The sequence below is a fragment of the Schistosoma haematobium genome, chromosome 5 (genome assembly GCF_000699445.3).
Source record: "Schistosoma haematobium chromosome 5, whole genome shotgun sequence".
Lineage (NCBI taxonomy): Eukaryota > Metazoa > Platyhelminthes > Trematoda > Strigeidida > Schistosomatidae > Schistosoma > Schistosoma haematobium.
In genome coordinates, this window is record NC_067200.1 from 1,869,435 (window position 1) to 1,890,042 (window position 20,608).

The 20,608-nt window shown below is 33.6% G+C and overlaps 1 protein-coding gene across 1 annotated transcript in view; it reads right to left on the bottom strand.

Moving 5' to 3' along the window:
- Positions 1-20,213, bottom strand: part of CNOT1_1 (CCR4-NOT transcription complex subunit 1) — a 34,747-nt gene extending 14,534 nt beyond the window's left edge. Inside the window, exons 1-14 of the mRNA XM_051208347.1 lie at positions 19,905-20,213; positions 13,815-13,900; positions 13,658-13,770; positions 12,907-13,048; positions 11,188-11,258; positions 10,558-10,743; positions 7,315-7,544; positions 7,066-7,197; positions 6,893-6,971; positions 5,821-5,892; positions 5,213-5,656; positions 3,924-4,250; positions 2,618-3,091; positions 1,036-1,387 (exon numbers count right to left, since the gene is read on the bottom strand). Coding sequence (XP_051064658.1) covers positions 1,036-1,387; positions 2,618-3,091; positions 3,924-4,250; positions 5,213-5,656; positions 5,821-5,892; positions 6,893-6,971; positions 7,066-7,197; positions 7,315-7,544; positions 10,558-10,743; positions 11,188-11,258; positions 12,907-13,048; positions 13,658-13,708 — 2,560 coding nt within the window. The 5' untranslated portion in view covers positions 13,709-13,770; positions 13,815-13,900; positions 19,905-20,213. The remainder of the gene's footprint in view (positions 1-1,035; positions 1,388-2,617; positions 3,092-3,923; positions 4,251-5,212; positions 5,657-5,820; positions 5,893-6,892; positions 6,972-7,065; positions 7,198-7,314; positions 7,545-10,557; positions 10,744-11,187; positions 11,259-12,906; positions 13,049-13,657; positions 13,771-13,814; positions 13,901-19,904) is intronic.
- Positions 20,214-20,608: the final 395 nt, after the last annotated feature.

The window sequence follows — 20,608 nt, forward strand, 5'->3', positions numbered from 1 at the left end:
GACTTAATGACTGCAAGCTGAATGTCTTAACCATTGAGCCATTACTCCATATAACACAAAGAAAGATAGAAATTTTTCAGTTTTCTGATAATGTTCAATGAATGAGAATGAAGATGGTAGACGAAAGTTTAGTGTTTTAAAAGAACCAATAAATTTTAGTGAAGAAAAAAAATAGTACAGCTTTAGAAAATCAAGGAACTAACTGATATAGATGGAATTTCTTTAAACTTAAGCAACAACATCATAGAAGAAAAGTCAATGTACAGAAATACACTATTAATTCAATTATCACAATTCATAAATGAATCATAAGTGAATGTGTATGAATAAAAAACTTTTTGACTATGTATACTAGTAGGAGATTGTTAAGGATGTGCACTTATACCAATGGAGAATGATCCACTGATCCAGTTCATATAAATAAAGATATTATAAAAAAGCCTATCCTTAGTTTCAGTCAGTCAGTGACAACGTAGAACTTCGTACGTACGTACATTAGTTCGAGTTGATATACTACATTAGTACAGAGATGCAGTTGTCAATTCAAATCCCATAGTGGTAGAAGTAATAAGATTATAAGCAGTAATCGGAAACACTACGGTTTGAAGATGTTATTCAAGGAGTGTAATCAAGTGAAATAAATTTAGAAAGAGAATAAAAGGACATGAGAAATCTAGAAGATTTGAATTTGGGAGAACACAAAGTGTGGACCTGTACCTGCGCCATTGCAAACGATTTTCAGCCATTTCATCATTCAAGGTCTCTAATCATCGGTTGCTATCATATCACGGATCCCAACCAGGTAGTCTACACTTACCAACATGGTTCAGTCCACTTGCTAGTTTATATACTTTCGTTCTTTTTCTTGTTTATTTCTAATAATGAAATAGTTATTTCATTATAAAAACTAACATTGTAAATTAAAGGAAAAACACTTAACTTTTATTTCAATGAGTTTGAAGGCATAAACACTCGTTTTCATAAATAAAATTATTCATAATTCATCATATTCGATATGATAATAAATGAACTTACTTAGTCCACCACTGGTAATATTAGTCGATTGTGTAACATTTGGTTGATTATGAATGGGTAAAATATTTTGAAGGGTCTGTGGTTGATGTGACTGTTGTTGGTGAGATTGAGGTAGTGGTTGGAAAGCCGCCATCGCAGTATTCAACTGTTGTTGATGTTGTTGTAATGCTAATGCAGAAGAAGTAGAAGATGGAGAAGAAGAAGAAGGACCAGTTCCAGAAAGAGGCGGACCAAACTGTTGCTGTTTTTTGATAGCAGCTACAGCGGCAGCAATTGCAGCGGCTGTTTGACGAGTTTGATTAGAACTAGTAGAAGAGTTTTGAATTAAATTAGTTATATCTAAACCAGGGGTCTAAAACAATAGAAAAAAAGATAAGTTGGTACTAGTTTATCGAAAGAACAAATAAATCACATCTTATTATTGATACTTACACTTAAGAAAAAGAAGCGCAATCGATGAAATAACTTGCTTAAGTTTTAAAAAACACACCATAATTTCAATATATCCGCTGCTATTTCTTATTAGAAGAAACAATCACTTATTTCATACTCTTCAGTTTTAATAACGATACTTTAACTAATAATACTAATCGATGGTAAGTATGGAAGAAAATTAATCTCTAAAAGCCTCTCCAATAAGCATTGAAAATGTCTTAAGCAAAAAAAAGCGATAACTTGAAAATGAAATATAAAAAGTACAAATGTGCGGTAAAATCCGACTCAAAGCCTCCACGTGTGGTTGCTGGGTAGTGAGAGGAACAATGCTAGTTAATTTTAGCGATGTGCGGAGATTGCATTAGTTCACCACTTCTCTGCTGTACTTGGATTTCTCGGAGTTTAATCTTCGACACCATGGAAACCGCGACGGACTGCCCGATGTGTATGCTTACGTAAATGAATTACATAAACCTCAGTGTGTGTACTTTATGAATGTAGGCATTTTCGAAGGGTACGCACAAGAAACGTTAGCGGTCTAATCTTTCAGGTCGAAGATATAATAAAAAAAAATATGGTAGCAAATACTAAGGAAAGGTGACCATCAACCTTCCCTGAGTGCTTATGCCCATGTGTATCTCATGAGGAGCATGTGTACCACAGGTACACATGTAATGCATAGGAGACAGAAAGTTGTGGCAAATACGTTCGAAGGGAGTAATGATAATCTACCTTCCCAAGTGAGTGATTATACTTATATGTAAACAATCGAATGGACGAGTGAAAACTTGTGTTACCGGTGTACATGTAGACTATACTTGCATCTGGTGTGACAACCGCGAGCCGCGACGCGGCGGTATCAACTATTTCCCCACGAAATCACACCCATGTGGTGCGTTCGTGAGCCTCAAAAAGCGAACTTCTAATCCAGATATGCTTATGGGCTTTACCGAGTGTGGTTTCACCAATCTCAAATAGCTGGAACACCGCACTATTGTCGCACATACAAATAACAATCAGACGAAAATAGCTAAATCACGATCAACATCAATCAAACACACAGATACACTCAAGTAAATAAAAGTAAGAATAGACAATTGAGTTGAGAATTAATGTCAAGCTATAAAATGTAAAGTTATCAACATACTGAATATACTGATTGTTGTGTTGATATGGAATCCGTAGGAGAAATCTGTTGTTGGTGTTTATGGAACAAAGCAAGCATGTTGGACAGCTGTTTCTGTTGTTCAGATGATGGTAAATTCGAGCTGGTTGTTGTAGCTCCAACAGAAAACGTAGTCACTGTCGTTGTTGCCGCCATTGCCACTGTTGTTGTAACCGAGAAGTCAGGAGTAGTAAACGAAGAACCGGGATAAAATGATGAATCTATACTAGTTATTGCAGGTGTACTAGTCATATTTGATACTATAATTTGGCCAGGTGTATTCATAGATCCAATGGTAGTAGTGGTAGTAGTAGTAGCAGTAGTGATAGTGCTTGTAGTAGTTGCAATGAAACACAGTTCAATATCTAAATTAGATGAGTGTGTTAGGTCTCGAAGAAAATTTGCAGATGGTATATCGTTCAGATTTAGGTCAAATGCACGATAAAGGATTTCAATCTAGAAAAAAACACATAGAAAATAATAACGTTATGATATTATAATGGTTTGTGAAGATGTGTTCTTCTTTATAGTTAGTTAACATCACGAAATGATCTTCGTGAAACAACCACTAAAATATTGATCCCTATTGGCGGAATAATGGATGGGTATTGTTAAGGACTTCTATATTAAAATGAAACAGATACTTAATGTTTAATGGTTTTCTGAAGTTGTTTAGGTTACATTATCCCACGATGTGAACTAGGAAATTATGATACAAATTTTACTAGTTCTAAAGTGAAATAAAAAATTTCACTCACGTACATCTACGGAGACATAATATTCGATCTGCACTAATAAGGACTAGACAAGCATGACATTGATCACCACCCAGTGATCAATCAATTGTGACATAATATTCTATAAGCTGATTAAAACTATGCTGTGTAGATAGCAAGAATAAGAGCAAATAAATTCTTGTAAATATACACTAATACTGAGGTGACTGTTACTCATGTTTGTAGATATAAGTAGTATATAACACTAGTCGGAAGTGAAATATCTGTGAGCAGGTTTAGATGATTAAAACGAAGAAAAGAGAGAACGAAACTAAAAGCAATCAACATAACAACAGGAATAAATGTACAATGAAGCTTGTACGAGACAATTCAAAGATGTATGGTTCTCACATTTTACTAGACCGCTGTATGATTATGTATTGAACAATAAATTGATCTTTCCCACAGTAATATACCTTAATTTATTTACAAATTAGTTGATTGAAGAGTTTCTTTTACACTATTTGTGAAATAAGTCAAAGTGAAAAAGATCATAACGATCATAGACTTACTTCAAAACGTAACCAATCCTTTACATTCTCCATATCATACAATTCACGTAAAACTTTTAATATTGCCATAGTCCATGGATTAGGTGGACGAAATACCAAACTTTCAGTTGCACCTCGAACAACTCGAGCAACAAATGGAACTACGTATTGAGTAGGAATAGGACCTTTGTAATAAGCTTCATATATAAGATCTTTAATATTTAAATCATCATGCAGGACTGGTTTATTACGTGCCAAGGTGATTAGACCAAGAAAACTGCCAAAATTCTTCAAGGTGCTACGTGCTTGCATATCATCTTTGTCCAGACGCATATTACGCAGAATAAACTAATTGGAACAAAGATAAAAGAATCAGAAAAGAAACAATAAGCGCAAGATATTACTGATTAAGGGAAACCTAATTAAGCTTAGATGTATCAAGTATGCAGATATACGGTCTTAATTTGAGAACTAAATATTGTAATCAACATTATATTGAGTAGACTGTATTCACATATTGCAAAATCGATGACGTATTTCATTTATATTCACCTTTGTTAACCCTAACCGATATCATTAGATAAGTCTTGAAAGATACAATTTAACGCAGTAATTCTGCGTCTTAACTACTATAGTCGCTCTCCTATGTGAAAGATAAGTTTCCAAGACTGACCAACTAAATGCGGATACGCCAATCTATCTGCCCTTGTAAAGCTAGCTAGGTATGTAGGTCGCTCGTAGAGTCTACTACTTCTTCGTTGAAATCAATAGTATCTATTAGAGTGATTCAGTAAAGGTGAACATAAGTCAATTATGTCATTGACTCAGTAACATTAGGTTCATTGATTGCCAAGTGTATAACGAGTTACAATGAACTGTCGTATACATTTTGACTACGAAAGATCATTGTCTGATGAAACACTAATAAACATTATGATTTGACAGAAAAGTAAGATGGATAGTGATACTATCAATCACCTGAACAAGGACTGAGAGAATGGAGTTCAAGTATCATTTATTATATAAAGTAAACGGGGTGTACTAAGGATTATATTTACAATAATTCAGTATTGTTTAATGATTAAAAAGAGAAATTGATTTTCAATCATATTTTCTATATTGAACTAATCGTGCCCACAGATTTGTGCAATAAGAATAATTAATATGCACAATATTAGTTATATAGTTACATAAGAACAAATTAAGAATTCATATTTGAATTACGTGTGACTAATATGTTATATGAACTATATATATAGATATACATAATCTCACAACGAAACCAACCATGATCAAACACGGATACTCACCTTGATATGCCTTATAAGTTCATATATAACTTTAGGTCTAACATTTGGCACTTTTTCTTGAATATGATCAAGTACCAAAGCGAAGAGATCATGAAATGTTTGTTCAACTGGTATTCGTTTACTGACAAGATAAAAAGCAAACCACGGTATAAGTCGATCTTCTGACAACAATGTGGCTAATTCATTTGACTTTTCTTTAGCATTCACCTTGGATACATTATTAAATAGAAAGTAGACACGATCGGAAATGCTTTCCTCTGGTGCATCAGGTGCCTTGATACATGATGATGTATCAGCAGGAATACCAATGTTACCAATAGTGTTGGAAGTAGGCATGGTTAAATTTAAACTAGTCGATGGTGTTAACGAATCAGTGAGTTGATAATGTGAAGCAATCAATTGATTTGAAGAACCACTGCCACTACTTCCAGTAGTTGTCAAATTCTGTATATTCGTATGAATCATAAAAGAAAGGAAAACAGATAGCAGTAAGTGACTTTATGTGGATACATGATATTCTATTACAAAAACAATAAAGACAAACAGTTTGAAACGAATATTCATTCAAATTATAATTTAAAATTGATAATCATGATAGGAAAAATTACCTTGGACAAAGATGAGGTAGTTTGTTGTGATATTGCATAATTCTTGATGGCTAATTCAGAGTTTAAAATATACTATATTGAAAAATATAAAATAAACAGATAAACTATGTAATCAAATGATAACATTTGTTGAATATAATAAAGGATTATTTAGAATACATAGAAAGTGATTATAGTGAATTTGAAAGTGTACAATTCGTCCTATTCTGAGAACCTGGAAGCACTGGACAGCCGTTTCATCCGATTGTAGGACTCCTCAAGCAGTGCGCATCCACCACCTCGCCCCCCGAGAGATTCGAACCCAGGATCTACTGGTCTCGTGTGCGAGCAGTTAACCACTAGACCACTGAGCCGGCATCCAACGGTGTTAATGTCTAACTTCAACTAATCCACGAAATTGAGCGACACATCCACCATTGTCTTCATCATTTGTTAGACGTACTTTCACAATCCAATGTTTGATGTTAACTCAATAATCTTCGCATTAAAAACACCTAACACATTATTCCTTAAGCCTAGATAACCCTAGACTAACATGATGAATATGATCCAGTAAAGATTGATCGTCATTCAATTCTTAGTATTAACGAAATAATCCAAACATTCAGTACGAATGATTTAATTCTAAAATGTTTACTTCTTTTGAATATCTGTTTATATGAAAGGAATTCCACTGATTTAATTTGACAAAATTTACACCAGTTTTGGTTTGTAATCATTTTTACAGAAGGATATTTTCAATTTCTAATACGAAAAATAGATGCGAATCATCTAAATTAAATTGCTGGATCTTTTTCAATGATTGATATAGATTTACAAAGTTTAAAGTGAAAAGACAAATAATAACAAGCATGAAACTGAAGTTATCAACTTAGTTAAATCTAATTTCATTCTTCTTATTCATATGTGCTAATGAGGTATAGCAACTTGCACCGGTGCACATATGTGCCTGGTCCTATGTTGTAGCTGACTGACTATTTATATGTGGTATTCAAAGAAAAACATTGTTTCATATGCAAATAAGATAAACATTTCATGAGGAAAGAATAAACATAAGGTACATAATTCTTACTCCTTGAAGATCATGCGGAAACGCTTTGAAGACTGGACAACTGGCTAAACAATTTGGAAGATTAGAAAAGTGTACAAACCTAGAAGATGAAGCAAATAGAGAAAAGTTCAAGTGTAGGATAATATATATAGTTAGTAAATATGGAAGCTTAAGATCAATAAAACAACACTTACGTATTTTTAGCCTTCATTAAAATATGAATCATAGCACGAAACAACGTTGAATCCATATGGGTCTCTGGTGGTAGAGTGAACAATCGAGCTAACACAGAACGCCATAGCATTGAAAGAGCTCTCATAGAAAAGCTGTAAACAAACAGAATTGAGTTATTACTAAGACTCCATTGTACAATCAAGGTGCTTTTTTTCTCTCTTACAATTATTATTATTATTATTAATTGATAATTTGACAGTCAAACTTACAGATGTGTACTAGCAGCAAGAACACTGCCATACAAGTCAGCAAATAAAGGTAGCATAGTTTCAGGATAATCTTGTAAATGACGTGAAACTTCATCAGCTAACATACGTAAAATTCCATCCAATAGTTTACGTTGGGAAGGTGTACCTTGAGTTGCAAAATCGTATAAAGTTTTAAACATTTCATCGGGTGGATTAATACCTTCCAGTAGTTTTTGAAAGAATGTATTAGCCTGAACAACAACAACAACAACAACAACAAAAAGTAGATACGTATGTATGTGAATGACATTAGAGAAATCAAAGGAAATGAAAAGGAGACAGAGAGAAAAGAAAAGGAAAAAATAATTTATCCTCTGTCATATTATTTCTTGTATGAACTCATAGATCTTTAGAACTCTTTTCAAGGAATCTTAATTTTTGCTTACATTTAAGTGTTTATATACTTTAATTTAGACGACCCTTAAAATAAATAGCTATTATTCTTATTATTATTTATATGTATCATAAGGAAATACAACTATAATGACGATAACAACAACAACAACAGATGACCTACTCTTAAAAACGTATTAACATGTTTCAATGAGATTTATAACTAAGTGAAGGATATATGTGCATATTGGTATACAAAAAGAACTGTTATTAAATCAACCGCCAACCATGGTAACCCAGTTGACCTATATTGGTCGGAACACTCATTCCTTGAGGTTACATACGAAAGTGATCGGTTTGACAGTAATAAAAGTAGCAGCAAAAAAAATCTAAGGCTTGAGGATAAGTTCATATTGTTTATGTATTTATTCAAAACACATAAATGTTGGTGCAAGGAAGCACCGGAAAGATATGCGCCACAAGTTATTCCATTTGTCTGAGGGCTGGAATACTGCCCGGACGCCGAAACCAAAACAGGACTTATACTGTCGACAGTGTGGAATGGAATGACAGTGGGATGTTTCACTTAGGACCAGTATTTCCAGGAATACTGTCTTCTCACAATGCAAGGAAGAGGTTAGAAAATATTGGTCTTCATCTGACCTTATCCCAAGGATTTCTGGAATTGAAGGTAACGCCTGAAAAATCAAAAATTATTCACAGGTCGTATGTCAATGGGTGTTATTACGACGCCATCTATTCTAATGAAATTTAGAGATTAAGAGTCGAGTGCACGGGATTAGTAAAGTAGTCAAATGTACTGTTCAATCAATGCTTTATACTGCCACAGCTGTATTATTAATAATAACTCAAGGAAGTTCTATGTGAATAAATTATCAGACGAAGTAAATAACGTAAAGTGTTGGTTGGAGGTAGTCCACTGGAAACCCTGGATCAAGGCTTTGTGCAATTTGGTACTAGTTAGCAAAGTGCATCTGTAATCTAGGGGGAACTGAGGGTTCCTGATGGCGAATTTCAACCACCACCTGACAGCACAATATAATTCATGCGGTGTCAAGCTACATTACAGATTGATTGATGAAATTCAATCTGCACTAAGGAATTGACATACGTGGCACTGATTAGTGATCAATTAATTTTGAAGTAACCAACGTTAGAGCGATATTCCAAAATGTATAAATATACACAATGAAACATCTTCAGAGTCATTTGATCGACCATATATTTATTTACAATTAAAGATAATTACAAGTGTATCGGAACTGTAAAATGTGATTGATAGACGAATCCACCAATAATAAGGGAAACGCCCGCCACTACATCAACTCCTTTTGACCTTGTACGACTGTATCTCTTTATTAACCAATCACAGTTTAATGTTCATTGTAAAACAATTTTGGCTTGTTGACTCATTTTTCCTATTCTCTAGCTACTGTTCGGTATGTTATTTGTCTCTGTTTTTCTCTGTATTAATAGACCGTACTGTTTGTTTGTACGCTAACGATGTTAATTTATGTTTTAGAAACAGATAAAGTTTATATAGCCAAATAGCTTACTTGTTCTGACTTTGGCTAAACCAAGACTCTGTACTCGACAGTCTAGAGATTAGCTTAGAGTTGAATCTGTAGGAAATTGCTTCCTACAGGAATATTATATTCATCATAGAAAGTGTATGTGTATTACACATCTAAGTACATTTATAATTTTATTGTCATCTTGCTTGATCATACAAGATCGAGGATGTAAAATCACTTAAATTAGTATAAATCTAGTGAATCATTTACGAGATAAAGAAAACACACACACACACACAAGCAAAAAGAAAACACTAAGCCTACCAATTCTATAACAACAACAAGTTATTTGAACCAAAGAAATAGCATATTACAACATATGATAAAATTTGATTGAAATAAAGACGGAGGTTAACCAACCGAAAGTCGTTTGAAAATAGTTTACTAACACAGAGTTTTTATATGGCTTAATAATTATTTCAACAACAGCAAAAAATGAGAAAGAATTTGATAGTTATTTCTCCTAGTAATAACAGCTTATTAAACCATTCATTTAAGACATTTATTCCCCTAAATATATTTGGTTAGTGAAATGAGAAGATAAAGTTTATCAGAACTATGTGGCCCCCAAATGCCCTGGTACGACCGAGAGTGAAGAGAGTCCGTTCTCCCTCTCCAAATGCTCTCATATGGCCACGCGTATATAGCCTCTGCCATAGAAGTCCTACTCACTGCCTTCTCATGGAGGGGGTGTTGTTCACGAAATTGAGAGGACGAAGAGCGAATGTCTGGCGCTTTAACCCGGTTGGTGGACACGGTGAGTCTAACAAAGGAGTTGGAAAGCCCTTATTCCAAACCAATGGTGTACATGGGCTCCAGTATCCTGAGGGAACAAATGGCGTATGAACCAATCGTTGGTCACCGGCTACCATGGGACCACATCTCCTTACGATGCTCTACTGCCTTGTAGATTAGACCTTTAGGTCGAAAGCTCCGAGTGTGGCCCCCTAAGAGAACCGTCTGCTTCGAGTTGGGCACACGAGCAGCATCCCAGCCCTCACACAAATCTCATTTGATTTATGTGGCGAATATGTATCTGATGCCCTCTTGTACCAGTATTTATGTGTTCAAATAAATAAATAAATAAGAACTATGTGATATACTTGAGCAGTACAGTCCAAACTGTTTGATCACCAGTAGTTTGCACAATTGTGTATTATCACCTAATCTTATTTAGGCAACCAGGGTAATAGTATCACCAGCTTTTACAAAACAGAAATGTAACACTTAAAGAAGATTAGAGAAATTTGTGAAAAAAAATTATTGAATAACTCACCTCTGCTTCAGCTTCTTTGCTTAATTGAATTTTTATAGGTTCATTGACAAATGACAATTCCATAGGTGGATGTTCCATTGGAATAGAAATATTGAAATTATTATTTAATGCTTGTTGCATATGAGTATCTACTGTCATAGATGGACCGACTATACCAGAAGCTTGTGCTTTACGTCTAGCTGCAAGCTACAACATAGAAAAAAAATGAATAGAATGAATATTGTTTATTTTAGAGGATTCGGATAAGTTTGTTATTAAATTTGCTGAGTTCAAATGAAGGATATACTATGATAAATGGACATTAGATTCAGATATATACAACAAGTGAATATACGACAAAAAAAGATTAAACTGAGTAGAATATCACTAATCCAAAATATATTTGCATTAATGGAATTAAAGGATTAGGAAAAATGAGTTATGAGTAGTGGTACACAGTAGCAGTCAATTCACAGATGAAAGAAATGCAAAAGCAGAGATTGTGCTTAAAAATAAAGATAAAAGTGCAGCAGTCAGGGAAAATATCTCACCAGATGACAATTACGGCAATATGTTCATACAAGAAATATGGCAACATTAGAATTTTAACATAGATATGTATACATACACATTCGAATACAATGAACTAACCTGTAAAGTTAAGGGATTTGTAACATGTTGCATGACGACGGGATTAAGTTTGGTGTTATTCAATGTAGTAACTAAAAATGAAAATAATAATAAAGAACTGATAACTCAGGGAGCGATGATAAACTTAAGTTGTAGCATCTGAGCTACACATGTTATAGTCATATAATATACCCTTGTGGACCAGAATAATTTTACATTGGTTTTCAGGAGAAGCAGATACCAACCAGACTTTCACGTGACAACCCAAACAGTACAGCTCAATCCCGCTTCACAGGAGAAACAGAAACCGTATAGGCTTTAACGTTAGAATCTGAATAGTGCAGCTCAATCTTGTGGCGCACAGGTACCAAACACCCTGGTGGACCATTCGCACAATTCATATACACATTGACATCATATGTATAGTTATTCCGATCAATGACCGCGTGAATCAATTATGCACAGCACAAGCAGGCCAAAGTTGACCTATTCCGCTTACACGACAGTCAAACTCATTAATGTTAGCAATGGCGACATGCCTTACAACGTCCCAATGACAATCGCCATTGAGAACACTGAAAAGTAACCACCAGTATGAATGAAATCGGTTAACCAGCAAACCAATTTTGTGCATGAACGGTCAGCAAAACTTGCTAAAGCAGTGCTGAACTATCCACAATACCAATGGCGAAACTCCAGTCTCATATGAGACCAGCTCTACATAGCCATATAGCTACCACACATGTATTCAGATAAATTCAAATAGAAATAATTGAATAGTGGCTAGACATTATAGATATGATTAGGAGTAAATTTACTGATTACAGCCGAAAACAGAAATACTGGTCGATAGACTCAGGTTAAACCGAAGTGTCTAGAAAACACTTTCAGTAATAAGTTCCCACCCTAAATGTCATGTTAATATTTAAATATAATTAATTAGCTACGATATTCAATCCAGCGTTCTGTATAACAAAGAAAAACGGTATAGCACGCCAACAAAAGTCAACACAGTTCCTAGATAACTGACGAAAAATCGACTACTATAGTAGCGGGAGGGACCAAACCAATATGTGATGACGCATGTTGGGACATGAAGTCATTGGCTATTGGCCTGCGCTAAGATGTTACATACGTATTGTTTGGATAAATTTTTCGCGACAACTACAACTAGTGATTCGAAAAGTTAATTAACACGGCACGGAATAAGTCACAGTGGCACATATGAATTTGATCTTTATCTTCTTTCTAGACCTTTATCTTTATTCCATCTTCTCGAACCACACTAGCAATTCTTAGTCTGACTTATAATTATTACTTTTTTTGTTATTCTACTTGTTAATTCAACCTCGTCATAGTAGTTTGGTATGGAAATCTGAGCTAATGCATATTTATGCTAAGCGCCAAATTGATTATGACTGGTCAACTGATAGTAGTGATAGATTCTGTTTTTAACTCTAACAAATCACGAACACATTTCTCGACAGTTGTCATCTTTTGTCTCTCTATCTTCCTTCATGTACTCCTTCGGTTTATTTAGATCCTTATAGAAAGATATGAGCGAATTGAAATGAAACACTATTAATCTACCGTAACAAACTCATTATTATCGCTAAAACATATGCATATACTTCATAATGTATAAAATAGCCATGATTAATAACACATTTGGAGAGAACAAACATTCAATGTAATTCATGATAAAAACATAAGTTGTGTGATACGCGGCGAACAACATACCAGTAGCAAGATTACGTGAAACACCAGTATTTGTATCGACATTTGTAGCAAATTTATTAGAAGTGGATAAGCCAGAAATAGCAGATAAATTAGCAGTTGTTGGAAATCGGAGATTATTTGCAGAAACCGTAGAACTTGACGCCTAATATAAAAATAACAACAAATAATAAGCATATTGTTAATACTAAACATTAACATTATAATAAATATATTTTGAAGAATCATGTGAATCCGCCAGTTCAGTTACAGATCGTGTGGATTTTGACCGATTTGCATTCAAATATTTGGAAACAGAATAAACGGACACCGGTGCATTCAATGTGAGTATATGCCTTGTCCTTATCAAACATATTACTCCCTTTTTCTTAAAAATCTTATCCGGCATACTTTATTTACATAAAGCAATGCATTTTATTTTCTAATGTCCTATTGTATCAGATTTTCTATGGTTAATTAAAATAGCATGATGGTAACATTAAACACCATATGTAGACCACTTTTTATCTTGGCATTTGTTTAAACAAGAAAAATTTATTCAGATGGAATTTCTAGAATATTTTTTTTATGATTTGGTACTAAATTTGTTTATTTATTTGAAGAAAAAAAGTGAGAATAAACAATTTAGGATCCTAAAAAAAGTAGTGACACAACGAGAAGAAACGATGAAATATACAGTTCAGAAGAACAATGAAAGTTCCACAACGAAACCATCCAGCTTAGAAAACAAAACTTCATCAGTATAATAACTTACTCTAGTTGTTAATAAATGCGATTGAGTTGGCCCTGCAGGACTTGATTTCATAGCCGATCCACTATTGATGGATGACGTTGATGATGTAGATTGATTAAAAGTACGATTGAGTGCTAAAAGAAAGTATAATTATTTTAATTATTAACGGAAATCTTACCTGAATTGATTACTAGCTGTAAAAGAGCGTTAAGTGATTGATGTACTTCAATTAGAATTGGACGAGAAACAAGACACGGACCAGATCTATCCATATAGTGAACATTAAAAAACAAACATGAAAAATGATTTGGATTTTTTTTAGAGCTGCTTGAATGCAAATTTGGAAGATGTTAATGTAGAATTTATCTTATATTGAATATTATATTTAAGCACATATATGAATGAAGATATTTTTCTAGGATAAATTGCAGAAGTTCTAACCGAACTGGTTGTACTGTCTTACTGATTGGTTTAGTCATGTGTTATAAAAGAATGTCTTATCTAATCAGTATGTCAATGATCATAAGTTGGAATTACTTCATTGATGATACATGCAGTAAATAAATATGATAGAATATTAAACTTAACATATTTTTTCCAGTCTGAAATTCATTATGAGATATTCAATAGATTAAATTTGTCGAAATTTATTCATTTATTTGAACACATATACATATACAATACACAAGTCACTTGATTAATGTGTGTGGGCTGTAATACTCCACTGGTGCCCAGATCGAAGCAGGTATTTGTCGAAAGGGTTTGCTGCATATGTTACAAACATAGAAAAATAGTTTAGTTTACTTCACATAGATAAACAGGAAGTAGCTGAAACATATGTGCTGAATATGCTACATTAAGAATGATGGGATCTGTACAAAATTCGCTTAGAATATATCAACCCAGTATTTATAAGATGTTTCGGATAATCCATGAGAAAAAAAGAGAGGATAAGTTCTCTTTATTATAAAAATAGAAACACACAAAAGGGATATATGTTATCGGGATAAAGATATTCACAATCGATAGAATGCATGTCTATGTAATTAGAACCTATTCTGAGTTTACAACTAAGGTTTATCATAGTTTACTTCCTGTATTAAAAAAAACATCTAAATAATAATATTCCCCTCAATATTCTAGTCCAGAAACCAATCACTGAGGCTTTACGATAAGAATGAAATAGAATTATGAACATGCTTAAATCTTCATATATATTACAGACAATAAGTTTAATGTGCACATAACACCCTATCTCATAGCTGTTACTAACGCATAAGAAATTCCCTGAGATAACGCTTATCGTGATGTTAATAAGGAAACAAACATCGATGTACAGTAGATCTGAGAATGATTACTGTAAGAATAGGAGGCACACTGGTCATGAATAAATAAATCATCACAGAAAATGCATCAAAACTGCAAAGAACTATGCATTTGTTATTATTGAAGGCAAACAATTTCCTTACAATTCCTCTATGTTTATATATATCCTTATCTAACACAGTATGGTCCAGATTGATGAAAAACACCAGAGCTGAGGAAACTTTAGTCATATAACTACTTGCCAAGGTTGGACTTGATAGTTTCAAATAAATTGAGCATTGGGTAAAAAGATAATAATAAATATATTTTTTGTTATATCCCAATGAGTAAAAAATTGTATTTCTGACGTTTCATGACTTAATGCAAGGCACTTTATTTAATCTGAAATGGCTTACATTACCTCAAGAAACGTCAGAAATGCAAATTTTCTACTCATTGGTATATAACAAAAAATGTCACTGGATTTCATATTACTGATGAGTCATGGTCGACCTGTCCTCTCTCAACCTACTATTATGCCGCCCATCGCGACATTTAGTTATCACTACTTAATGTAACAAAATGGTGGCCAAATTACTAAATGTAGTTTGCGGCGACAAGTGTGGAGCAACAGTCATACCTGTTGGAGTGAATATCAATGCTAAAATAAAAACACAGATATATATATATATATATATATATATATATATATATATATATATATACCACAACATTAATAACATTGGTGCAGTTACATTCACTTCCAATACTGAATAAAGTATCTTCCTATGTATTTTATTCTTCTATTTCATCTGTGCCTTGTAAACTATATTCCTGATGTTTCGTTATCCAATACAATTGATGCTGCTTCACTTCCTATGCTTCTAATTTTGATTGATAAGTATTCAAAGTAGGTCCTGTCATGATGACTAAGACTGATCATTTGGAAAGGAATTTCAATGGGATGATCAAAATTGACGATGAGTCTTGAAAGTAACTCTATTTTACGAAAAGTTTTAGTTTGGAAAGCAATGGATACTTGTTGAGCGTTTTCGCTAAATAAACTCAGATCTAGTAGCCACAAGTGTAATTTATGCTGTGTCTAAATCCATGTATTCACACTAATTCATAATTAATTTTTTTTAATCATAGCATGTATTTCCTCGTCTATACACAGAATAGGGAGTTGTTTAAGCAGAAATTATTTAGTCGCTTTAATTGGAATATAGATTGTTCCATCAAGTTAAAAACTAATGCTGTTCCATAAGCACAACAATCCAAACAGATTAGAAACAGCAAATTGTGTATCCTAATTCATAAGTCCAGTAAACTTGGTGAGTCATGGTTAATAAGAGATGGTACAATCCGACCAATTGAAATGATAAATTTTTGTGTAAGCAAAAACAGTGAACAATAGGCTAATCAGAAGACAAAGTTGGCAACAAACGCTGGTGATGAGGAAGACTAAAATAAAACAACAAATACAATAAATTTGTGTCAAAAATCGAAATCTCTAACATTGTAAATCAATTTGTTCTATTCTGTGGTTGTAAGGCTGAAATTTCACTTATCCATATTCGATGTTCATAGTTGAAACGAACAAATTGAATAGAAAATATGCAGATATATAATTATTCTAGATAATAAACTATACATTTGGGTAGGATATTTTTGTCAGTAAATGTTGTTACCTTTAATAAAAGAAACTAACTATGCAAGAAAAACGTTCCCTGTTACAATGGTTTGACATTAATATTACGTAAATAGTAATGAAAACAGTAATTCAATGGGATTGATGAATTATTTTCAAATAGACATTTTTATACATAATATTGAGAGTAAGGAAAACGGTTTTAAAGGTTATAATATCATCAGAAACTATCAGGATTTTTAACCAGTTATGGATAGCGTAAACCCAGAAATTTTGTTAGGTATTCAGTCAGTAACAACGTTGAACTACGAACGTACGTACATCAGTTCGAGTTGAAATATCACATTAGCCAAGAGATATCATTGTCGATTCGAATCCCATAGTGGTAGAGATAGTGAGAGTATAATCAGTAATCGGAAACATTAAGGTTTGAACATGTTATTCAACGAGTACAATCCAGCGAAATATATTTGGAAAGAGGAAAAAGAAAAGCACATGAAGAATTCAGAAGATTAGAATTTGAGAGAACACAAAGAGTGTATGCACCTGCGCCATCGCAAACGATTTTCAGCCATGTCATTCAAGGTCTCTAACTATCGGTTGCTATCATCTCGTGGTCCCCAACCAGGTAGTCTACACCTACCAACATGACTCAGTCCACTTGTCAGTGACTTCATGGACTTGTGCCATGTTTTGGTTTGGCCGCCTCTAGCTTTCTTCCAACCTACTTCTATACCATTGAACATAGCACGTCGAGGTAGTCGGTCGTTGGGCATACGTAACACGTGTCCCAGCCATCTCAACTGATGAAGTTTCACTACTTCATCAATTGATTTGCCATCCTTACCTAGTACCCGTTTCCTAACAACTGTGTTACTTACTCGATGGTCCCATGATATACGAGCAATGTTTCGAAGACACCTATGATCAAATACTAGTAACCTACGGATATCCTCTACTCTTACCGGCCATGTTTCACTGCCATAAAGTAGGACGGAACGAACTGCTGCGCAGTAAACACGTCCTGTGGTTGATAGACGGATATCTCGCCTACGCCATAAATGACGCAAGTTGGCAAAAGCTAGTCGAGCCTTCTGTATCCGTGCTGAGATTTCGTCACACACCAGACCACAAGGGCTGATGAGACTTCCAAGATAAGTGAAGCGGTCGACACACTCAACTACTCTACTCCCTATACTTTGTTAGGTATTACATTGAACAACGCAAATTACTAGTAGAAACATAACTTTAAGTTTACTTAAGATGTAGGTGATTGAAAGGCTGTAGGAATTTATTAAAGGAAACTGTTTCTAGAACTGGACAAAAACTTCACTGAAACTAACCATTAACAGTAACAGATTGCTGAAGACACTACAAGCCCAAGAATAATGAATAACCAAGTAGGGTATTGAGTGATTTCAGAAATTTTAGTTTAGACAATCTATTTAGTTAGAGATTCAGACAAGTATCGATCAGTGACAGTATACAGAACGTGGTAATATCATCGACTGTATTATTACTTTAATCCCTTAATATGTCCCTCTTGCTGTAATAATAAAGTTGGCAACAACACTGGTCGAAATACATCTGAGCTAAGCTTGATGTTATTTATGACAACCGGATTGACATATTAGTTTTGAAGGGACTAGAATGATGAAACAATTCAGTGGGATTGTTAAGTGTTTGAGGAGGTGGAGTCAAAGAATCCAGGCTGGCGCGTTGGATTCCCATAACTGTGAAGCAAACATCTATTCCGCTACGCTGTTCTGTTCAAACGTCTGGGTCAAGTTTTCAACTATGAAAATATTGCGACTAATCACTTCATTTTTTTAAAAAAGAATCCCTATGAATGCTAAGTATGTATTTACGTAGTATTGTAAAAAGGTTACTTATTAAAATGTAAAATACTGAGAAATCCAGACAGAAGCACTGGAATTATTGAAATATTTTGATTCTTGTTCATCATTTGAAGAAATAACAAGAAAAAATATTTTGGACTAGTTTTACATACCGTAATTAATTCACCTAGCTGAAAAAGTTATAAGTTGTGCTTATTGACTAAGTGGTTTAATTATCACGTATTTACAGAAAATCGTTTTCTATTCATCGTCCTTTTATTATCAATTATGACTTTACACTCTCCTTATATGACCTCATTATGGTGGTAATGTTCATAATGATATTATTTCTTCCTGTTTATCTTTTTTGTTTCGAACTAAACCTTAGTGATCATGGTAACACTTTATAACAGCATTACTACAGTGACTTCTGGTTGTTTGGAAGTGATGAGAAGCTTTGAACTAAACTGAATTCGTGGCTTCTGAAAATCTCAATCTAAATACTTAGGGATTAAGGTAACTTGGATATGGTAGAAACAAAGCTAGTGGCGAACTCTAACTATTGAATACCGATGAAAGATACGGGATACTAATTGCAATTTAGATGTGCACAAACAATGTACCCATCGGATTATTGTACAGTTGGTGCTGGAAACTGTACGCGACCAAAATTTACAGGATTGAATAAAGCTACTATTACTATCAAATGGGTAACAGAATAGATTTTTGTTTGCCTTTTCTTTTACGCACTCAACTCTCTACGTCAAACCTACAGTGTAAGTACGAATAAACCATCCGTGTACTTACAGAGCACTATTGCATTGTAGATAAGGAAAAAACCCCAGGTCTTATTTCATAATATGGATCGTAATACTGACTCCAATGCTTAATTCCCAACCCTATTTCAGAGTAATAAATGCCATTCACTTGCAGAATTAACTAATGTTGTCTGAATGATGAAGTACCAATAGTTCTCCAATATGTTTTACGCTAATCTTGATTTCTTTGAAAATTATAGTAATGGAACTATTACCCTTACTCTTTACTTGTTTTAAGCATTTACTCTGTGACAAAACAATGGAGAATTTCCAACTGAGGCAAATATGGATTAGGATCTGTGACTGATGCAGTGGAAGATTAACATGGAAGGAAAAGAAAGAACTCTGTCGTTTAGTATAGTTGTGTTGACATGTTAATTTTCAAATCATAAGAACTGTGCTGAGAAACTATATAAATCCAAGAATGGGTTTATTCTAATTTACAACCACTTTACCAACTGATTAACCTAGAAATGAATGTTAGTAGCACACCCTGTGAGGTTCTTGTTTGATCACTATCTTTACTCTTTTATGAATTAAAAATTTTAGGGAGAAAAAAAAATGAATTTAACATGGATTCTTAAATGAGTCTTTAAAACGGTTTCAATAAAATGTGAGTTGAAATGAACAATAACATAAGTCTATAAATTATTCACCTTGTAATTTCGGGTCGACTTCACATAGACTAGAAAATTATATTCCGTAAATAAAACAAAAATAAATCCACTAGTATTTGAATACTATTATATATCCGAAATCAGAAATATTTGTGTTTTTTTTTGTTGTTGATAATAATAATAATCCACAAAGAAAATCCTACATCCGTCGTACGACTACATAACGAACGAAATGAATATGTTACACTATGACGTCTGACCAGGGTCAACCCAAACGAATATAAATAAAACTAATCAACCAATAGAAATTTACGACAAAGGGGTGACTATCTCAACATCATACGTTTATATATATATATATACGCATATAACTAACTAAATAGGCTGATCACGTGGGTGTAGACACACCAAGGTCATCTAGGATTAAACTACAACAGACATATATGGCATATATATATATATATATATAAACAGAGAGAGTCGGCAACAAAGAAAAGAAAGCCTATTGGTTGATTGGTTAGTATTACATTACAAAATTAAACCAATTAAATCACAGAAGAGTGGATGAATGAAAAGTTTTATGTGAGAGGGCAGAGAGAATTTATCGATCGAGCTATTGTAATTATTAATATGATGATGATGATGATCTCTTTCTCTATCCACACAATCAATATTGAGGACTAATTTGTTCTAGATTAACAATTAATCAATAAAATGACTTGAACATTTCTGTGGATCACATT